Source organism: Castor canadensis, chromosome 5 (genome assembly GCF_047511655.1).
Source record: "Castor canadensis chromosome 5, mCasCan1.hap1v2, whole genome shotgun sequence".
Lineage (NCBI taxonomy): Eukaryota > Metazoa > Chordata > Mammalia > Rodentia > Castoridae > Castor > Castor canadensis.
The window spans coordinates 75,438,435-75,461,630 of record NC_133390.1 but is presented as its reverse complement, the minus strand read 5'-3'; the positions used below and the strand labels follow the sequence as shown (position 1 = coordinate 75,461,630).

Below are 23,196 nucleotides of genomic sequence, written 5' to 3'. Positions count from 1 at the left end.
AGAATTCACCAAAGGCAGTTAAATCACTAAATCGTTTTCACCAACATTGAAAGTGACCTCTCTTCAGTTGGGTGTTAGGCAGATACAGTCCTTGGAAGTGAGCAAAAATTAAGAAGTCCTCAAGATCAAAGGTCAGCACACTTCAATAAAGGGCCAGCTAGTAACAAGTATGTTAGGCTTGTGGGCCATGTGGCATGTTCCACAACTGCTTGACCCTGCTGTTGAAGTCAATACAAAAACAAATGAAAATTTACAGGGAAAAAAAACCAAAACAAATAAAAACAAAAGGGTGGATTTGGCTATAGTTGCTCTAGAGACGTTCTCAAACTTTAGAGATACAGAATCATTTTGAAGTTCTGTTCAAACACAGGTTGCTGGCTCCCAACCTTAAGAGTTTCTGATTATGTAAATATGCAGTAGGCTCTGGGAATCTGTAGTTTCAACAAGTTCCTAGGTGATGCTAATGCTTCTGGTCAAGGGACCACTCTTTAACTGATCTCAAACTTCAGTAGTTGTTCTCAAACTCTACTACATATTACAATCACCTAGGGAGCTTTTAAATTTCCTAATGCTAGAATTCCAATATGGACTTCATAAATAAAAATCTTCATCCCTGGGAATGAAGACCAAATTACTACTGCCAAGTTTTCCAACTCTTGGCAAACTTAGGCATACACTAGGTGTTAAAATACATGGAAGACTATATAGATAGCCACCAGTAATTCTCCCATTCCTGCAGGTCCATGCCACCAAGAGGTAGAGTTTATCTCCCTTATGTTAAATTTTCCCTGGCCCTAAATCTTGCTTTGATTAAAAGAATGCAGCGGAAGTGAAGCAATGTGACTTTTAGACCTACGCCTGAAGACACCATGCACCAAGGGTTTCATACTCTTGAACACCAGCTGTCACCTTAAAAAGTCTAACTACTTTGCTGGGGAGAGAGACCAAATGCAGGGGAAAAAAAAGTCTTAGAAAATGAGAAACTCTAGGGAGTGAAAAGAAACACAGCCTACTCCAGGCATGTTAGTCATCCTAGCCATGGTACCAGACATGTTGGCTCTTCTAGCCTCAGACAAACCACTCAGTCAACACCAACTGGAGCCAAGGGAAGCTGGCCCCTCCAAGTCCTGCCCAAACAAATGAGGGTGCTTGTTTTAAATCACCAAGTGTTGCTATGGTTGCTAAACAGCCAGAGTAAATAAGACGTTGACAGCCATACACAATGATTTTTAAAACTGTGAACTATTTGGTATAACAATATGAAAGTTCATAGCTTTGGAAATATTTTGATACTATTTATATGACATATGTTAACTTTCTGAATGCTGTAATTATTACTTTGGCAAAACTATATACCTCTTTCCCCTGCATTCCCATTTGAATTATCCAAAATTAAATTACTTTGTCACAATTTTTTATCACTTTTCCTACTAACAGCGAAGTCTATATGGTTGATGCCTTAGCAACATCACTATTTGGTATTATTAGATACTCCTATTAAAATATAATTGATTTGTTTTTTTTTTTCAATTGTTATTTCTTCATATTTACTAGTTTCAGACTCTTGATGAGATTGCATTATTTCCATTTTTAATTACTGAAAAACTATTTCTGAAGGTGAAATTAAATGCACATAGTTATTTTAAATGGACTATAGGTGTTTATAGATTCAAACTTTATGAAACTTGTATTTTATGATCACATGAGTAATATTTACAGGACCAACTAAAATGAATATTTTCATTTAGTAAACAATTAACTTTATCATGCTTCAATATGATTTAAAACATCTTAAGAATGTGGAAATTTATATATATATATACACATACACTATATATACATTATCAATTTCTAAACCTTAAGACATATACTATTGTGCTTCAAATTTAAACATTTATTTTACTATTTTTTTGCACCATAATGAATGTTCCATTAATAACATTCATTTTGAACATCATTTCATTCAGTAGATAAACCCAATAGTCCAAATTTCTCTTCCTCAACCTAAATTTCTTTTTACATCAAAAAGTTATTAAATAAAGCAATGGTACCAAGCAACTTATATAGAACTCTACACACAAAATGGCTTTCAGACAGAAAAAAAATATACTTGTACTCTTTAAGTCCCTGCAAACAAAAAGTCTTTTTATGAGGTTCATTATAATATTAGATAAAGCACCTGGATATATGATTACCAATAAGAACTAAAGCCCAAATACCTCTTACAATTGCAGAATTTGAACAATATATCAGCCTGCAAGAAAAACGTCAAGAATTTTGTTACTTTCCAAAGAAGCAAAGGAAACAGAAAAGGTGCCACATCTGAACAATAGAAAAAAAAGTTGCATTTGATGGCATTCCACAAAAAGAATTCAGCAAGTATTACAACCCCTGAGAACCACTATGCTAAAAAGTTTTCATGCTGAGTGGCCATTTCACATGTTTTTAATTGTGCTCAAGTTAACAGCAACAGTTAAAAGTCCTGAAGCTCAAGACCAGCCTGAACCACACAGCAAGGCCCCACCTCAAAGCAAAGACAAAGACAGGAAGAGACGCATGTGGGGTCTGGGAGTATAGCTCAGTGGCACAGCACTTGCCCAGCATGTGTAGCAACACTGCAAGAATTTAAATGTATATGTATTCTTTTAAAAAGATTTCTTTGTAAAAATATTTCACCAAGGATCTTCCATATGTAAAAGTTTGCATGCAGATATGTAAAAGTGTGCCAATAAATATTAATTATAAATTAAATAAATCTAAACAAACTATTCAAAACATTTAGTTTCGTCCGTTACCAACTTTTTATAAAGAAATAGTATAAGGCTCTCACTCTCTGCTATTTCATATAAACATATGCTGGCTTCCAGAGAAAGATTTTGCTAAAGTTTACGAGTTATAAATAGAATTCAAACAAGCTTTGGAGGACTAATTCTCAATTTACTGATTTAATGCTAGTCATTGCCTTTAAAAGATGACTTACTTAACTGACATTCTGTAATGTAATAAACCTATTCAAGCAGTCCTTGACCTTTTTGACAACTAACATACAGTGACAAACTTTGTGAGTTCAAGTGTTGGAAACATGGAGGTGAAAATGATTCACTAGTGAGTCACTGCTATCATGTGAAACCAAAAGGAGAATTATTAAGTTAATGAAAGAACAAAAATAGGAAAGAAAAAAAAATGGGCAGCAATTTCTGGGTATACCTCCAAAAAAGCTTTGTCATTGTCTTATCCCAAATCCCTTCAAGTTACTTTAGGCATTACTTCTATCAATGGAAGAAAGGAAGAGCAGTTCCTCACTAATGAAGGATTGCACAGCTAGCAATTTAGCTCAGTACCAGAGCATTTGCCTAGCATGCATGAGCTCCTGGGTTTGTTCCCCAGCATCACAAAAAAAAAAAAAAAAATTTAAAGATTGCCCTTTGAAATATGATTTAAAGAGATGGAATTATTTCAATTCTAATTATGTATAAGAAAGGAGCTCCTGGTACTCAGAGGAAAGGAGCAGTAAGTACTCCTCTGATTTCAGTAATACACCTAGGTAGGCAGACAAAGTTCCTTATAACAACCAAGAATGTGGAAAAAAATCAGCAAGTTTATCTCTTTTTTTTTTTTTTTTCTTTAACCCCTCGGGAGTAAAACTAGGACTCATACATGTTAGGCCAAGTGCTCCACCACTGAGCTACATACACCCTAAGCCCACAACTTTAAATCTTGATCAGAATTGATCAGAATATACGTATGTATGTATATGTGTGTGTGTGTATATATATACACACACACACATATACATATTCCTAACACCATGCTTTAACACAGTTCTATAAAAGAGAAACAAAAGAATTTCGCCACCATCCACAGGGTGCCTCATGCCTTCCCCAATTTTCTTTAGTTCCCCACACAAATGTGACCTTCAGTTTCAGTCTCTGCCATGGATGAAAAGTTAGGAAGCACTGAAACTACTCTTTCCTGCCACCTAAAATCACTTATTGAATGAAGAATGAGTAGACAGCTCTAACATGGGAAATCAAAAAAACAAACAGAGGCACACACTTTCAGAGCATATAGGTAGCAAGTCAACTTTAAGGCTTTATCCAGCAAGATAATAATCAAAGAGATATTCTAAGTTCCTTACACCTCAGCAAATTAGAATCCTTGAGTCATGTGTGGGGTTAAAAACTTCTAAGTTTGAGGAAAACATGTCAAGTCTTCAAATCAACCCTAATTATCTAGTAGAATGTGCCATACATGACCAACTCTAGGAAATTTTCATTCTAAAAGGAATAGGTCTTTTTTTTTTTTTTTTTTTTTTTTCTTTTTGGTGGTACTGGGGATTGAACTCAGGGCTTCCCACTTGCTAGATGGGTACTCTGTTTAAGCCATGTCTCTAGTCCTTTTTATTCTGGTTATTTTGGAGACAGGATTTCTCCTTTTCCTCAAGCCAGCATAGACTATGACTCTCTTATTTTACACTTCCTACTGGCACACACTACTACACCCAGGCTTCTTCCATGGAGATGTGGTTTTGCAAACTTTTTTGACCAACCTGGCCTCAAACTGAGATCCTCCTGATCTTAGCTAGTATTAGCTAGGATTACAGGCCTGAACCACCAATGCCCAGCTAGTTCTATTCATTTTTACAGAGCAAATAAATCACAAGATAATTCAAAAAAATTATTTTTTAAATAATTTAATAACCCAAATGGTTCTATTATTTTCAAACATTTACTTAAATCCACAAAGTTATTCATAAATGACATCTCTGAATATCCAGAGCCTAACACAAATTGATAAACCAAACCCAAGTTGTTATGAGCTCTGTTATAGAACGTAAAACAGGTTCCACTGCTCATTACCTTTTCAAAAGCAGTTTTTCTAAAGTTTCCTTTATCCTAAAATGCTTTATAATTAAGATGACATTGTAGGAAATGCTACTAAAATAAAGTTTGTTTGTTTGTTTTTTGGCAGCACTGGGATTTGAATTCAGGGACTCATGCTTGTTAGACAGGTGCTCTTACCAGTTGAGTCACTCTGTTAGCCAAAATAAAGCATTGTATATAACTAGGTTTTCTGCATATTTTGACAAATGGCTCTGAGATCATATTTAAATCTTAAATAATACTTAATAATTTTTGATTTTTTTAGCAATTAAGTCATCTACTAAATTCCCTTCATTTTACAGAAGAGGAATATAAAGTTTAGAAAAATTAAATGACCCCCTCCAAGATGACAATTATGAAAATACTGGGGATATAACAGCAAACAAAGACATCACACCTATCCGTAGTCTAATTAAAGCATAACAGTACTATATGATGAGGAAAGAAATACAAGAATTTTGTTCAACTAACTGCAAGTCACTCCTGGGAAAATTTTAAGTAGTGGCTAATGAAAAACAAAGAGGCCAGATAACACAGACAGCAGAGCAATAAAGAGAGAAGAAAATTAACCAAGGATTCATGATATCCTTGTTATATCTATCAGTAGGAAAATTTCTGAGATGATGTACATACGAATAAAGGAATAAAATTAGAAAGGTACTGGACAGCCAGGCATGGTGACCCAGGCCTGTAATACCAGCACTCAGAAGGCTGAGGCAAGGAAAAAAAATCAATCACGAATTTGAGGCCAGCCTGAGCTATGGTAATGAGACCTTGTCAAGGAGAGGGAGGGAGGGAGGAAGGTGCGCAATGGACACAAAGAGTTCTCCAGGCATATAAATGTATACATAAACATGCACAAGCTTACTGACATATAGCCTTTACATCTCTAGGCAGACAGACAAACAGTAACCTCCCCTTAGGGTACAAACAATCTTTTATAAACAATATGAATTTTATAGTCAACAGAGAACCTGAAGTTTCTCAAGCCCAAGGAACAGTAAAAGAAAATTAACTATCCTTAACTACCTACTTGTGTTTTGCTTGATTCAACATACTTTTATTGATTTGAAACATTTAACAGCTTCCATAAATTCATAACCTTAGACTAACTAATCAATCTTGCCATGAGGAACTGTTTATATACCACATACTCTTCCAGGCAAAAAAGGGATAAACACAGCAAAGTACCTGCAGTCATGGAAGTAAGAAAAACAGACAATAAAATAGATGTATCTGAGAATAGATGTATACGTGTACATACATATATATATAGATTTTGTATGTGTGTATATGTGTATGTTTATAAATGCAGAGTAAAGTGATAGAAGGTGATCATGTAGTAGCTGAGGAAGGCCTAAGAGGAAGTGACCTAAATAAAGGAAGCTAGCCACACACACATGTGGAAGAACATTCCATGCCAAACAGATAGCAAATGCAAAGGCCCTAAGATGAGAATTAGTTCAGTATGTTCGAAGACCAACAAGTGGCTACAGCCACTACAAGTGTAGATGAGACTAGGGAGTCATAGTAGAAGCTTGACAAGATAGGACTTGGCAGGTCCCAGGCAGGATTTTATTCTGAGTGTAAAGGGAGCCACTGCAGCAAGAGATGCTGTGGATTCATTTATATTTTGAAAGGTTATTCTGGCTACTGTCTCCAGAACTCACTGCAAGACGAGAAGCAGAGACACAAGCTGGAAGGCTTTGGGAGAAACCTAAACAAGAGGTGGTGTGGTAATAGATAAATGCAGAAGTGGCTAAGAAATTATTCACAGCTGGACTTGGGGAAACTTTGCTGATGTGTAGTATATGAAAAAGAAATTTTAAGGGTTAAAATTAAGTGGTACAATAATTTCCTCGTCAAAAAAAGTTTCAAAATTATAACCATTAAAGGTTCGTGCGCTGGTTGTTTGCCTACTGCTCTCATCTTCACACTCATTCTCCCATAGTCTTCTCTTCTGCAACTCTCAGAGGCTAGAAGTTTGTTAAACACATTTTCCAGCCCCCTTGTAAGCTGAGAGGTTAGGTACTGCCATTGGAAACTAATGCCAAATTAAGAGGCAGAGAAAAGGAGAAGCCACTTTTTTTCCTGCTTCTGTTCTGCAACCATGAGTTACAACCATGAGTTACTCCAACTTTTAGCAGCACTGGTGGCTAATCTGGCAGTGTCAATGGGACAATGGGTTCTTCACTCACGCAGCAAGCTCTAGGTTTCCTGCCTGGCTAGGTAACAGTGGAAGTCCACTCAATGGTGCAGTGCTTAGGGCTCTGGGTAACACCACTTTGGCTTTTGTTCCTCCTGCCTCAGGGGCGATAGCTGCTTTCCATCTCTAACCCTTCCCATTCTTTTGCAGCCAATTCCCGGTACTAAAACCTTTCAGTTAGAAATATTTCTAAGTGGTTTCTGGTTGTCTTAATAGATGCTAACCAATACAATTAAGGGGACTCTCCAGAGAATCACATGATTTTGTTCCTTATACTTTAGACATAGCAAGACAAATTCTATTATTCCCCTGTTACAGAACAGTACACTGAAATGTGAAAGTGATGATTAAGTAAATGCACCAAAATTCTACAGCTAGTAACAGTGGGGCCTTCACTCAATTTAAGTTGTCTCTATCTATATCCTATGTTCTTTTTACAATGTTAAAGTTAAGAAACACTGATTGCTTGCAATTTTAGAAAGGAAAACACACACTACTGGAATCTGCACACGTCTCAGGAAAATAGGTGTATATCAAGAGCACTAGCATTAAAAGGACAACCTCAAAAAAAAAAATCTCTATCCCTTGAAGCAAATACTTCATATGTATCTTTTAAAGATCTACTCTAAGACAGAGATTTATAAAATACCTTGAAGTAAGACTTCTCGTCAGAAAAGCTTCCAACATATAATTAACAATTCATTGACTAAAAGTTAATTTGGGTCATAAATTTTCATATATAAAACAAAATCAAAGAGAAAGGTATTCTTACATAAAGCAGTAAGACTTACTGTTTTAAAAAATATGAGAAGGAAATATTTCAAAGGATATTGTGGAGAAAACATTTAACTATTATGTTCATTTAAAATCAGTAACATACCAAAAATTTAATTTTTACTATATTACATGTTGAAGAAGTTTAAATCCAAAAAGCCATTTAATTTTCAGAGAAATCAAATGTACCAGACACTAGCCTCTAATTTCAACAAAAGGCAAAAAAAAAATAAAAGTAAGTCAATAAATGAGTAACAGTGGTCAAACTGCTATAAAATATGAGAGTTAAAACCAGAAGGCTCTTAGAAGAAAAATTAGGAGTAAGTCTTCAAGACCTTGGATTTGGAAATAGATTCTCTTAGATATGATGGTAAAGGTACAGTCAACATATGAAAAAACTGAAAAACTGTACTTTAGACTTCCTGAAAATTTAAAATTTTTGTGCATCAAAGGATACCATCAAAAAAAGTAAAAAGAAAAGGCTGCAAATGTCACTCAGTAGTAGAGCACATGCTTAGCCTGCATGAGACCCTGGGTTCAATTTCCAGCACCAAAAACAAAACGTGAAAAGTAAATCTAAATACCTTATATAAATCTAATATGTAGCTATTAATATATGTAACATATATTAATGATACTTGCATATCATATATTAATAAGGATTTAGTTAGAAGATAGAAGGATTTTACACATACAACTCTACAACAAGAAACACCAATTTAAAAATGGGCAAAAAAAAAAAAAAACCCAAACCAAAAAAACTACTTCTTAATAACCATAATAATTGCTGACTAAAGGGGTGACTCAAGCAGTAGTGTGCCTGCTCTGCAAGCAGCAAAGCTCTGAGCTCAAAATCAGATCAGTCCAACCAAAAGAACAAAAATAAATTTAAATAAATAAAAATGGACAAAGGACTTCAATAAATAACAATTTTAGTGGCAGAAGAAGATAGACAAATGAAAATAAGCACATCAAAGATTCTCAGTTGCATTCATCATTAGGGAAAGGTAAATCATAATCAGAATAAAATTATCTTTTAACCTTACTAAAATGGTTAGAATTAAAAAGAAACTAAAGTTAAAATAAAGGAAAGCAGTTTAATTGTTCTTCAAAAGGTAAACACAGAATTGCCCCCATGATCTAGCAATTCCACTTAGATATAGAGAAGTGAAAGAGACACTCAAGCAGATACTTATATATATCAATTTGGGGACAGATAAAATTTGAACTACAATCAAAATAAATATTGTCATATAACACCATCCATACTATGTTGACCAACAAAAAAAATTTTAAGATCGAATTCACTAAGAACCAAAAATTAATAGATTTTATACAGAATATATATTAATACTTTTTTTTATTCATATGTGCATACAATGTTTGGGTCATTTCTCCCCCTTGCCCCCACCCTCTCCCTTACCCACACCACCCCTTGATACCCGGCAGAAACTATTTTGCCCTTAACTCTAATTTTGTTGGAGAGAGAATATAAGCAATAATAGGAAGGAACAAGGGTTTTTGCTAGTTGAGATAAGGATAGCTATACAGGGAGTTGACTCACATTAATTTCCTGTGCGTGTGTGTTACCTTCTAGGTTAATTCTTCTTGATCTAAACTTTTCTCTAGTTCCTGGTCCCCTTCTCCTATTGGCCTCAGTTGCTTTTAAGGTATCTGCTTTAGTTTCTCTGCGTTAAGGGCAACAAATGCTAACTAATTTTTTAGGTGTCTTACCTATCCTCACATCTCCCTTGTATGCTCTTGCTTTTATCTTGTGATCAAAGTTCAATCCCCTTGTTGTGTTTGCCATTGATCTAATACTCCGCATATGAGGGAGAACATACGATTTTTGGTCTTTTGGGCCAGGCTAACCTCATTCAGAATGATGTTCTCCAATTCCATCCATTTATCAGCGAATGATAACATTTCGTTCTTCTTCATGGCTACATAAAATTCCATTGTGTATAGATACCACATTTTCTTGATCCATTCATCAGTAGTAGGGCATCTTGGCTGTTTCCATAACTTGGCTGTTGTGAATAGTGCCGCAATAAACATGGGTGTGCAGGTTCCCTTGGAGTAACCTGTGTGACAGTCTTTTGGGTATATCCCCAAGAGTGGTATTGCTGGATCAAATGGTAGATCAATGTTTAGCTTTTTCAGTAGCCTCCAAATTTTTTTCCAGAGTGGTTGTACTAGTTTACATTCCCACCAACAGTGTAAGAGGGTTCCTTTTTCCCACGCATCCTCGCCAACACCTGTTGTTGGTGGTATTGCTGATGATGGCTATTCTAACAGGGGTGAGATGGAATCTTAGTGTGATTTTAATTTGCATTTCCTTTATTGCTAGAGATGGTGAGCATTTTTTCATGTGTTTTTTGGCCATTTGAATTTCTTCTTTTGAGAAAGTTCTGTTTAGTTCACTTGCCCATTTCTTTATTGGTTCATTAGTTTTGGGAGAATTTAGTTTTTTAAGTTTCCTATATATTCTGGTTATCAGTCCTTTGTCTGATGTGTAGCTGGCAAATATTTTCTCCCACTCTGTGGGTGTTCTCTTCAGTTTAGAGACCATTTCTATGTTGAGCAGAAGCTTTTTAGTTTTATGAAGTCCCTTTATCTATGCTATCTCTTAGTTGCTGTGCTGCTGGGGTTCCATTGAGAAAGTTCTTACCTATACCTACTAATTCCAGAGTATTTCCTACTCTTTTCTGTATCAGCTTCAGAGTTTGTGGTCTGATATTAAGATCCTTGATCCATTTTGAGTTAATATTGGTATAGGGTGATATACATGGATCTAGTAAGAATATATATTAATATTCTTGTAACAATTATTAAGTGCTTCAAAATTTATGACAGCTATATCAGTTACTTTTTTTTGCAGTTCTGGGGTTTAAACTCAGTGCCTCCTTCTTCCTAGGTAGGCACTCTACCACTTAAGCCAAACCCTCAGCCCTTTTGTGCTTTTGTTATTTTTCAGGTAAGGTCTCACTGTTTACCTACAGCTGGCCTCAGACCATAATCCTACCAACTATGCCTTCCACACTGCTGGGATAACAGGTGTGTATCATCATGCCAGCTTATTGACTGGGGCAGGAGTCTCACTAACTTTTTTCCTAGATAGCCTCAAACCACAATCCTCAACCTCTTGAGTAGCTGGGGCCACAGATGTAGCCATGGTACTTGGCACAGTTGAATTTAAAAAAATATATATATATATACATTCATATATATATATATATATATATGAAACATATAACTTATAAGCTACCATATTTTTGGTAAATTTATAAAGGAATTTTATGCCATTCTAAGAGTTCTTAAAGGATAATAAATACCCTCAAATCTTAAGATCACATATACATAGGTCAATGATTATAGCATTTTGATATTGGCAATTAATAAGCTAAGAGAGATAAACTCATAAGTATCTTAGAAGAAACAGGTAAATTTAAAACCAGTTTTACTAATTTTGGAGGGCGGGGGTTGATATAGAGTCTCACTATGCAGCCATTCTATCCTTAAACTCACAATCCTCCTGCCTCTACTTCCTGAGTGCTGCTGGGGTTATAGAGATGCACCAACACACCTGGTAACTTTTACTTTTTTATTCTTAAATAAATGCTTAAAAACTAGCAAGGTAAGAACTTAAGGAAAAAATGACTTTAGTGAGTAGGTATTTACTAATACTAACGCTACTACATTAGAATGGGAAATAAAACATACAGGCTTTCTCACACACACACACACACATTGTACATTTTAGAAAAACTCAACTAAAAACTTGTAGACCAATGAAAGTCATTAAATTCAACTTTATTCTTTTCATAAAATACTCCCACTCAAGAAAAATTCTAAAATATTAATGTGGCAAATATTAACACCTACTTACTGACACTTACTGTGTGAAAATTTATCATTTCTTGAAGACTATCAGAAAACTTGGTCAAACTTGTCTATAAGAGAACAAAAAAAAATGAAGTCATTTACAAGCCACTAAAAATAGGTCACAAAAATGTTACTTTAGCATTTCTGACAGGAAGATCAAGTTCTACCGCAAGCAGTAGCATTTACTTCCAAGGACAATCCTACTGGCTTTTAGGCATGCTGTGCAAAGAGACCAGTCTACCTGTGGCAGCACATAAAAACCCTAGAAAGTCAAAACATTAGTTCTGCCCCACCTATGGCATGTATAACTCCAAAGGTAAAATTGTTTAAGGTGTCAATACCATGCCCCTTTAGCATCTATGGATCAAATAATCATCACAGCACACCATTTTTTCCCCAGTTATTATTCACCATGAAAGAAATATAACACTACACAATACAGCAAGGGATCCAAGTAAGCCAGGCTACACTGGCTGACTAGAAGCTATAAAGCTACCAGTTAGGTCCCATTTATGTTTGCCGCTATAAATGGCTACAGGAGTCCTGATCCTGCTCTCCCAACTCAGGCCCTCTGGCAGATGGTTCAGATTACTTAGTAGCAAGCAAACTTAGTAAATTGGTCAAAACCCTGAGAAACTGGGTTAGAAGAGCAATGCTAGATATAACCAGTGCAACCTTAATGTCTATCTTCTACAGCAAACAGGATTATATGATATAGCACTAAGGCAAAGTAGCATTTTTACTTCTATTTTAAATATCATTATAACTATTAGTAAGGTAAATGGATGCATAAATGTCTCATTACATTTATTGCTTTACCCATAATTTTAATAATACCAACCTCAACTACAGCATCATTACTAGAATACTGTGCTAAGTCTCGAATTCCATTCATGAACTGCTTATTTGCAACACAAAAGGCTTTTCCAGTATCAATCATAGCAATACAAAGCTTCACAAGCTGAAAAAGAAAAAAAAATTACATTAGGTAGGTTGGAAATAATTTTACAAGTTATTCAGTAGAACAAGTGTTAGCAGTCACCACAAGGGCTAACCTAGTCAAAATAAATTATATTTCCTCTATAAATTCCTAACAGACTAATTGAAAAAATTTTCCCTTTGGCTTATAAAGTAAATTCATAGGAGAGTTGTTACAAAAAGTTGACCTTTTAGGACCCAGAAGTTGTCTGATAACAACAAAAAAATCATTTTATCAAGTTAAATTCAATCTCGTAAATTAAATCCATAACAATGTATTAAGTATCTCCTAGAAAAGAGGATGGAGATGTAGCTCAATGGTAGAGGAGGAGGAAGGTGCCTCTATGAGCAAGCAGTATGATGAAAAGATAAATTTTTAAAACCCTAGTTCGCTGGAGAAAAGGTAAACAAACTGCTATGGTGATTACTCAATACTTCCCATTTCGGTATCATCCCACCACAAGTACATAATTGAATTGATTAATGAACCACTACTAAAAAAAAATATTTCTCCAATGCCACTGTTCTAGTCATTGTGCTAAGCCTCAGGACTGAACACGCCTCTCTTTCTCTCCATCTCCTTCTACCTCCCTCATCTTTCTTTTCATCTCCCTTACTTCCTATCATTCCTTCTTTATTCCCTCCCTCTCTCTTTCCTTTCCTGCTTTCTTTCATTCAAACACAGAACATAGTCTTTAAACAAAATCTTGGATGAATGTCAAATACTAAAAACAAACTGAAGCCACTCTTGAAGAAGAAAAGGGTACTAAAAAAGGAGGGACTCAAAGAAGAGAACAAAGATCCACAAGATCTTTGGAAAACCCCTAAAGGATCTCAAGAGGATAACTTAAAACTACTGCCCTAAGGCCTACAGGAACACAAGTTAAACTTAACACTCTGCTCTCAAGGAGCTCAGATTCCAACTAGTAGACAAGCAGATAAATTCCACAGAGCACAAACACAAATGCTATGATGAGGCCATGCATGAGCAAACAAAGAAGAACACCTGATCCAGACTATGAAGATTACAGAGGATTCCTAGAAAAAGTAGCATAGGATATTGTTAAACTTTTAAGAGTTTTATTTTTTATTTACCTTTTATTTTTTCCATTGCTGGGGATGAAACCCCAGGCTTCACACATGCCAGGCAACTGTTCTGCCACTGAGCTACATCACAACCAAGAGTTTTTGATATATTAATGTACATTCAATAGAGGAGATATAATATGCAGCATTTCCCAAAAATATTGGACCATAGAATTCTCTTTAGAGGAAGCATTCCCAAGACCAGTGTTCCACAAAAACCACTATGAAAAATGGTAGCAGAGATAAGTCTTTAAAATGGTTTGCTATTTACATAATACCAGAAAAACTAATTCTAAAGTTCACATACAGTAAACAACATACAAGAAGAGAAAAATTAATAAAGTGAGAAAATTATCCTTTAAAAAGTACAGCAATTGAAGTTTGGTGATGAATGTAAACAAACTGATCAATGAAATACAGTACAGACTCAAGAACAAATATAAATATGAAGTATTTGATTAAAGTAATGTTCCAGAAAGTATCTAATAAATGACATTTAGGGACATCAATTAGCCATCAGAATGCGAAAGTAAAACGAAAGAAGTTTGATTTCAAATTCCCAAATTAAATTTACATGGAATAAAAATTCAAACATTTTAAAAAATTGGAAAATTAAGAGAAAACAGGAAGTACTTTTTTATACAATTTCAAAGTGTAAAAAGCATTTCTGAAAAGGATGCAAAGTTCAAAAGGCATGGGATAAAGAAAATGATTAGTTTAACTAGATAAAAATATTTCTCTAAGAAAAAAAAAGAATTTAGTCAAAAGACAAATTCTCCAATATGGAAAAATAATATGAGGGACAAATCGTAAAGGAGTAATTTCCCTACCATGAGAAAGACCACACACATCATTTTGAAAACCCAACCATCTGTTAGGAAAAAATGGATGACATACCAAATAATTTCCAAAAGAAAAAAAGATACACAAATTTAGCTGGGTGCCGGTGGCTCACGCCTATAATACTAAATACTTGGGAGGGTGAAATCAGAAGGATTGTGGTTTGAGGCCAGCTGAGGCAAATAGTTCATGAGACCCCATCTCCAAAATAACCAGAGCAAAATGAACTGGAGATATGGCTCAAGCAGTAGAGCACCTGCCTTGCAGGCAAGAATCCCTAAGTTCAAACCCCAGTCTGACCAAAAAAAAAAAAAGATATACAAATGTGTCCTAAATGCATGAAAAAATTATTTGACTTCATTCATAATAAAATAAATAAAATATATGTACGTAAATGGAAAAACGATGCCTACTGAAACTATTCCAGGAATGGTGGGAGGAGGGATAAAGGAGAGTAGTGGAGGAAGTGAATTCAAGAATGATATACTTGATATAGTGTAAGAACTTTTGTAAATGCCACAATGCACCCCTATCCAGCACAACAATAAAAAAAAAAAGATATAAAAATTACCATTTTTTTTACAAAACAGCTAAGATCAAAAAGTTCAATAACATGTTCTTTTGGAGAGGGTAGATATGGAAAAACAGGTACTCTCAGATATCACTGTTGGGAATATAAATTGATAACATATCTATGGAAGGCAATTTAGCAAGAGTTATCCAAATTTAAAACACACATACCCTTTAACAAAGCAATTTTACTGTTAAAAATATAACATACAGACAAATTTGCACATAAACAACATGATGTATCTGAAATTATTCATTGTAGTTACTGGAAAATATTGATTATGATCTTAAGTGTTCATCAGTAGACAACTGGATAAACTGCTATCGCCATACAGTAAAATTCAGTCATAAAACATGGAACAGGGATGGGGGTATAACTCAGCAGTAAAGGGGGTGCTTAACATGTGCCAGCACCAAAAAAAAAGGGAAGATAGGACAGCTATACAATTAATAACAAATAATAACATCCAACATAAATTAAGAAAAATCAAAATGTAAAGCAATACTAATATTTTTGTTAGAATTGGAAAAACATTTGTGATGACAGTGAGATACACACCTCCTTTCACATTCTCAGAACATTTCTGTAAGGACATACAAGAAAGTAGGCCAATGCATTCCCCTAGCAAAGAGATTAGAAGATGAATAATTTTCAGTGGGTACACTTTCACCTTTGAATTTTATTCAACAAATTAAATAATTTAAAAATAATTAAAAGTTTCCAGAGAGCAAGAGAGAAAAATACACAGAGAGACAAAGAGATTAATAGTATAGCATGGCTAAAGCAGTCTGCTTAGGTTCAAATACGATGGCTATTTAAGTGGGCCTGGGTGACCTTAACCTCAACAAACTTCAGTTTATCTCCTATGTGATACGTTACAGTGGCACCAAATCATATTAGGTCTCTGTAAAGGGGTAAGATAGCTCACATAGAGATCATGACACCAACTGTTACAGCTACATGATACTCAGCAGAGATTTTTACACCTTGTCAGAGGGGAAATTTTCTTATTGTTATTCGCTTTTGTTTGATTTACTAAGAAACAAACTTGAGCATCTTTATCTATTTCAGATAAAGAAGTGATGGAGAAAGGAAAGGTGACCAAAGCAAAATGCTGAGGAAGGAGAAGGCTTACATAGGAAAAGAGATACTTTTATTGCTTGAATGGAAGGAAAAAGATAAGAACAGATTCTAAATTTCTAAGTTAGGAACAAGAACTAAAGAACATTCCCACCAAGCAGAAAGGTCATCCTGCCCCAGGCAAAAAGTGAGATCCTACCTGAAAAATAAACTAAAGAAAGAAAAAAAGGGCTGGAGCATGGCTCAAGCGGAATAGTAACTTCCTAACTAATACCAGGCCCTGAATTCAAACCCCAGTATCCCAAAAAAACAAAGCGTATAATTCAGCCATAAAAAGAAAATACAAATGCATGCTATAACACTAATGAACTTTAAAAACATTATTTTTCCAGGCCTGTGACACATGCCTATAGTCCTAGCACTTGGGAGGCTAAGGCAGGATCATAAGTTCAAGGCCAACCTGGGGGCTACACAGTGAGATCCTGGCTCAAAAAAAAAAAAAAGACACTAAGTGAAAGCAGCCTATCATTCCATTTACATGAAATGTCTAGAACAGGCAAATTCACACAGAAAATATATTTTGCTGCCAGAGGATGGAAGGAGGGGAGAATTAGGAGTGACTGCTAACAGGTTACAAGGCTTCTCTTGGGGGGTCACAGAAATGTTTTAGAATTAGACAATGATGATGAGTGCACAGCATCATAACTATACTTTAAAAAAACACTTTAAAGTTGTAGCTTTTATGATACGAGATTTAATCTCAATAAACCCCCTTCCAAATAAAAGTATACTGAAGTGAATTTTAAAATGATCTAAAATATCACAAGTAAATAGGCTGAAAAACCAGAGTCTAGGTAAGCTTGAAGAACAGAAGCAGCATTGAAGGCTGAAAACTAGCAGGACTAGAGACACAACTGAAAAAGCAGGATATCAGCATTCCAGATTTCAGAGATTACAACTCTGAGTGATGAGGCATAGAATACTGGCCCAAGAAAATAGATGACAGAATTAGCATAGAAGTCACATCACAGGAATCAGAGAAAAATTGTGATGAGCGAAGCACATACGTTGTAGCTCTCCAGGAGGAAGGACTGACTTGGCAATACAGACACAAACAGAAACAGACAGCTGGGTGTAGTGACACACATCTGTAAATGCTAGCACTTGGGAGGCCAAGACAAAAAGTTTAGAGAGTTCAAGGCCACCATGGGCTATTTATCAAGACCCTGTCTCAGAGACAAAGAAAGAGACAACATTAGATGACAGTGATGAACAAGATTATAACTGAGTTTTAAAAACACATAAAGAGAGATTTTTACCTAAGATTAATTGTCAACTTAGCCAAATTTATCAAATTATTAGCCCTAATTCATTCATTCAACATTTTTAATAAGGATTACTATGTCACAGGCATTAGCCATGTGACTGGAATACAAACAACTTATTTGAGTAAGTAACATCCTCTCTAATTCTCATTTTTTCATGTGCAAATTGGAAACAATACCAGCACTGCAAAAAGAGGTAACAGAAATAGCTTTGGGTGGGTGGGTGGGTGGGTGGGTGTGTGTGTGTGTGTGTGTGTGTATTTCTTTTAAAGACAGTCTCTGTCTTTTAGGAGCTAACAGTCTGTTGAAGAGACATCATCACTAATGTTTATTTAGAATTCACCATGTGCCAAGAATCATGCTAAGAACTTCACATCTATCAGCTCACCTTTTTCTTCTAATAATCCTGAGATACATAGACACTCTTATTTCTCCCTTTTGAAGATGAAGAAACTGGGGCACAGAAAATTTGAGTAGTTTGCCCAAAGTCATATAGCTAGTAATTGGTAGAGCCACATTCAAACCCAGGCAGCTCCTCATTTTGTGCTCTTAAACTACTAGGCTATGCCACAAACCAAAAATTACAATAGTATTATAATAGTTTAAGGTTGAAGCACATTCAAGAAACAATGCAATGCAAGGAAAAGAGCCCAAGTTTGGTAGCAATTGAGCTGAGATTTAAAGGCTGTCTGCTTAACAAACAGAAAAAGCATACAGTGAAAAGATGCAACCAATACAGAAATTACATCTAGATGGTAATTGTGACACACTCTGATGTTATCAATGCCTCAAAATCTTGCAGAACAAGATAAATAATTGTACACTATGAGCAATGCCACTCATGAAGCATTGTTGACTAGAAAGAATGTAACTAATGGCAGCATACATTAAAAGCAAAATAAAAAGGAGCTAAATCATCAAGCTAGTTTAACCTGTCACTGGTATGATGCACAAGGATACCATAGGTGGAGCCTGCCCTGAACAAAGTTAAGAAATCATTAAACTAGTCTTGGGGCAACTCTTCTCACCCACCCCCACCACCACATTCCTTCAATGCCAGCACTTTCGATGACAACCATTTCTTATGTTCCTCACAGTCTCTTCTCTATGACAATTTCCCACCATTCTAAAGTAAAATTTATAAATAATAGCTTAGGAGAGAAGTACACTAGATAAGGTATCAATATCTTCAACCAGAGAAACATAAATTAACTATGGAACTCTGGGGAAGTGGAGAAAGAAATTGATTTTTAAATGCTGTCAAATTTCCACTTGAAAACTCTAGAACATGCATAGACTTCTTAGTACTGAATTTTAATAATTTGTTTTATATTTTATATTTTTGCCTTTAAGAGCTACTGAATCAGAATCCGTACTTTCTACCAGATAAGATCCCCAAATGATTCCTATGTACAGTAAGGACTGAGAAGCACTGCTTTTTATAGCAATAATTATATAAATAGGAAATTATTTTCAGAGAAGGTATTTCAAATATATACATATGACTTATTTCTGAACAATTGTTTTCACTGAACAATAGTTAAAGAAGAATGGCTGAACAAATGGATCAGAAGTCATATCTTACTTGTTCTAATATTTCTGCTTAGAACAATACAGACTTCCCAGATAGACATCCAAAAAATATTATCAATAATTAATATAGGAGGTGGGAATCAATGTTCATTTACCCTTACATAAAATATGACTGCATTGCTTATAAAGTGTTTTAACCATTTCTGACATTGGCTTAAAAATGGAATTAAGCTTAAAATTTTATTTATATTTAAACCTGGCCACATCTAAATTTATAAGCAAGGATGGTAAGATTATGTATAATCCATTATGCATCAAAAAGGAAAAATGCAATATTTGGATGGAAAAGACAGGACAAAACTTTTAACAATGTAAAGGATGCTGAGTGATCTTCAAAATCAGACATGGATACAAATTCTTATTTTGGCACTTAGATTGGACTTTGAACACACAAGCTACTGTCTCTACCTTTAAATTTCCTCATTGTAAAATTGGGAAAAAAACACTTACCCTCATAGAGATATACAGTAAATGAACCAACTACTAGTGTCAGTCCAATTATTTATGGAAAATAAGATTTTTAAGTTAAAAATGCCAAACTTACCTTATCAAGTTTTAGTTCCAATTCTGCCACATCTCCTTCTACTTCTTCCAAAGCAGCCCTAGAAAAATTTTAAAAAATAAGTTGTTTCATTTGGTTAAATGTATACTCTTGAAAAACAATTCTTCACTTTAAAGTGAAGATAGATATGAATGGTTAAAAATTATACTTCATTATCATATAATGTGTCAGACAATAAAATATTGTTTAGGACAATGAAAGAATACATTAGGCTAAAATACCCAAAGCATTATTATTATTCAAGTTAACAGTAATTAGAACTATTCTGTATGTTATTTTTAAATGATTAAGAGTTTATAAACAGATGCTAGAAAATGTACAAAGGATACTAATCAATAAAATTACCCAAAATCCTACCTTCAAAAAAAAAAAAAAAACCAAAAGAAGTTTTAGAAGTTGAAAGGCAAGTGCAGTGGCTCATGTTTATAATTTCAGCTACTCAAGAAGTGGAAATAGGAAGGATCACATTTCAAGGCCAGTCAGGACAAAAAGTTCAAGAGACCCTATTTCAACAAAATAAGCTGGGCATAAGCATGGAAACACATGCCTGTTACCCTAGCTAGGGAGAGGCCCTTGGTAGGAAGAGCCATAAAGAGGATCAAACTTTGTTTTTGTTTGACTTCCCAAACAAAAAGTGAGACCTTATTTGAAAAATAATCTAATGCAAAAAGGGCTGGAGGCCTGGCTCAAGTGGTAGAGCACCTGCCTAGCAAGCTCAAGGCCCTGAGTTTAAATCCAGTTGAGCCTTTCAAAGAATCAGATTTCTAGACAACAAAGCACATGCAACCAAACAGCAAAACAAAACTGACAACCAAAAGGGGCTTACACTGTTAGAGATAAGAAAGATATTACTTTTCTCCTGTCAAAATAATTTTAATACAGAAAAACTAGTAAAAGTTAGGTTGTATAAAAAGCAGAAAGTAAACAGTAAGCCAGATACTCTTACTAACAAAAAGGAATAACAATTATAATACTAGTTAGCACCTGATATCACTTCAAGGCAGTACTACCCAACTGGAAATTTGTCTGGAACAAAATAGCAGCAATCAAAACTTTTTAAGGATAAGATTTTACATTAAAAGTAATATATTATAAAATATAATTTACACTTTATGTGTACCTTTTTTCGTAAGTGCTGGCAATTGAACCCAGGACTTCATGCAAGCCAGGTGAATGCTGTACCACTGAGTAATATCCTCAGCCCTACGACACTTTCATATGCCTACTTGATAAACCAGCACTTTTCTAATAGCTGTTTTAAGATGTAACCAAAAACTGCTTTAATTGGATAGTAGTGGGAGACTAGCTGCCCAAAAAGCTATACTAAATGCTGCATAAGACATTCTCAAGCAATGGAGTTAAGCAAAAGACTGCTAAGATATAAATATTACTTCCAAGGCTACCCACTTTACCTCTGTATGACCTTTGAATAATCACTTTATCAGCTTGTGATTCTACTTCTCTATCTGGTAACACTTATTTTTTGAAGCTTTTAAATCTTCAAAATAAAATACTATAAATTATTCAGTACAGAGATGCCTTTATAAAATGAAATACTCTAGCATAAGGTTCAAGAAAATGGGAAGTAGTATAACTCCACAGCATAGAAGCAGAAATACTTCCCTGACCAACAGTTGGCCATTATCTTCAACAGTGTTTTATAACTACACATTGTTCCTTAGCCTAGAAAACATTTCTCCTTCACTTTAATCCTCATTCCCTTTACCTGCACATCATTTAAACTTACTTCACACATGAAAACCAACATATCTCTACAAGGGTATTCACTGTAACAGGCTGGAAATCTGAATGTCCAACAATTAGAAGCAATGTAAACAAATGATAGTATATTCGTCCCATTATGTGAGGAAGCAAGGTTTTAAATAAGATTGAAGTACATGCCTATTAGACTAGCACTTGGGAGGCTGAGGCAGGAAGATTGTTGAGCCAAGGAGTTCTATACTGATGTGAAATTATGGACATGACAGATTATATTACATTATTACATTACAAAATTACATACAGTTATAGTGTGAGTCCAACCTATAGAGTGGATGAGAAAAACTATTAAAAACACACATTGGAAAATATCTAGGAACATATTTACCAATCTACTAACTATAACTGAAGAATGGGAATTGGAGAATAGAAAGTATAAATAAGAATTTGCATTTTTTACTACTATGCTTCTGGACAGTTTTTTGTTGTTGTTTGTTTTTTGTGACTGGGGTTTGAACTCAGGGTCTACACCTTGAGCCACTCCACCAGCCCTTTTTTGTGATGGGTTTTTTCAAGATAGGGTCTCAAAAACTATTTGCCCAGGCTGGCTTCAAACCGTAACCCTCCTGATCTCTGCCTCCCAAGTAGCTAGGATTATAGGCATGAGACACTGGCGCTCAGATGTTTCACAACTATTTTCAACAACTATACATTTTAAGTAATTTTTTAAAGTTAATGAAGAACGGAAATAAATTAATTTGGCCATCAGCTCCCCAAGAAGTGGCTACCCTTGAAATAGCTCCCTTACCCCCTGAGTTCGGATGACAAACCACCCGGTACCACTGTTCCCTCTCATCGGTCTGAGTTTTCCCCCACAGTACTGCAGACACTCAAATGTCTGGAGTCAAGGAAGAAATTCAACAAGTACTTACTCTAATTTTCAGATACTGTTTACATTTTAAGCTTTATCCTGACTCAATCTTCAAACGAATTAGTAAAAATGAATAGTTTAAGATTTGATTTAATTATTGGTTTGGGGCTGAAGGTATGGCTCAAATGGAAGAATGCCTACCTAGCAAGCATGAGGCCCTAAGTTCAAACCCAGTACTAGAAAAAAAAAAAAAAAAAGCTTTTAAGCATTGGTTTCTACTAAACATATTAGTTCGATAGAAACTTCATGTGTCCTTCAACTTTATTCCATTGTGCAGGTCCACAAATTTACTTTTGTGAAATAGCACATTAAGGAAAGGTGTGAATACATGTATAAGAGAAAATGTTCTGCTTTTATACTTCACTTAAAAACACATTCCTCTGGCCAGGCACAGGTGGCTCACACCAGTAATCATAGCTACTCAGGAGGCAGAGATCAGGAAGATCACAGATCAAAGACAGCCCCAGCCAGATAGTTCGTGATACCTTATCTTGAAAAACAAAAAAATCACAAAAAAAAAAGGCTGGCAGAGTGGCTCAAGTGGTAAGAGTGCCTACTTATGAAGAGAGAGGCCCTAAGTTCAACCCCAGTGTCAGTGGGGGGAAAAAATTCCACCATAATCATGTATTCAAGGAACCTAAAACTTTATCTTTAAGGTCCTTCAATTCAACAATCCACCTTCTCTTTAAAAATAAAAATCTCAGGGGGTAGCACAGTGGCTCAAGTGCTAGAGTATGAGCCTAGCAAGCGTGAGGCCCTGAGT

The 23,196-nt window shown here is 35.1% G+C and overlaps 1 protein-coding gene across 11 annotated transcripts in view; it reads right to left on the bottom strand.

Annotated features, from left to right (window-relative positions):
- Acap2 (ArfGAP with coiled-coil, ankyrin repeat and PH domains 2) overlaps positions 1 to 23,196 on the bottom strand; it is a 108,547-nt gene that overhangs the window by 64,404 nt on the left and 20,947 nt on the right. For 10 of the 11 annotated variants that reach the window (XR_012447984.1, XR_012447985.1, XM_074073477.1 and 7 more), the window contains exons 2-4: positions 19,766 to 19,823; positions 12,590 to 12,709; positions 11,763 to 11,816 (exon numbers count right to left, since the gene is read on the bottom strand). Coding sequence is in view for 9 of the 11 variants with exons in the window: in XM_074073477.1 (XP_073929578.1) it covers positions 11,763 to 11,816; positions 12,590 to 12,709; positions 19,766 to 19,823 (232 nt within the window). In the remaining 2 variants the exon portion in view is untranslated. Of the gene's footprint in view, positions 1 to 11,762; positions 11,817 to 12,589; positions 12,710 to 13,821; positions 13,846 to 19,765; positions 19,824 to 23,196 lie in introns of those variants that run through there. The other variant, XM_074073484.1, reaches the window with a different exon arrangement.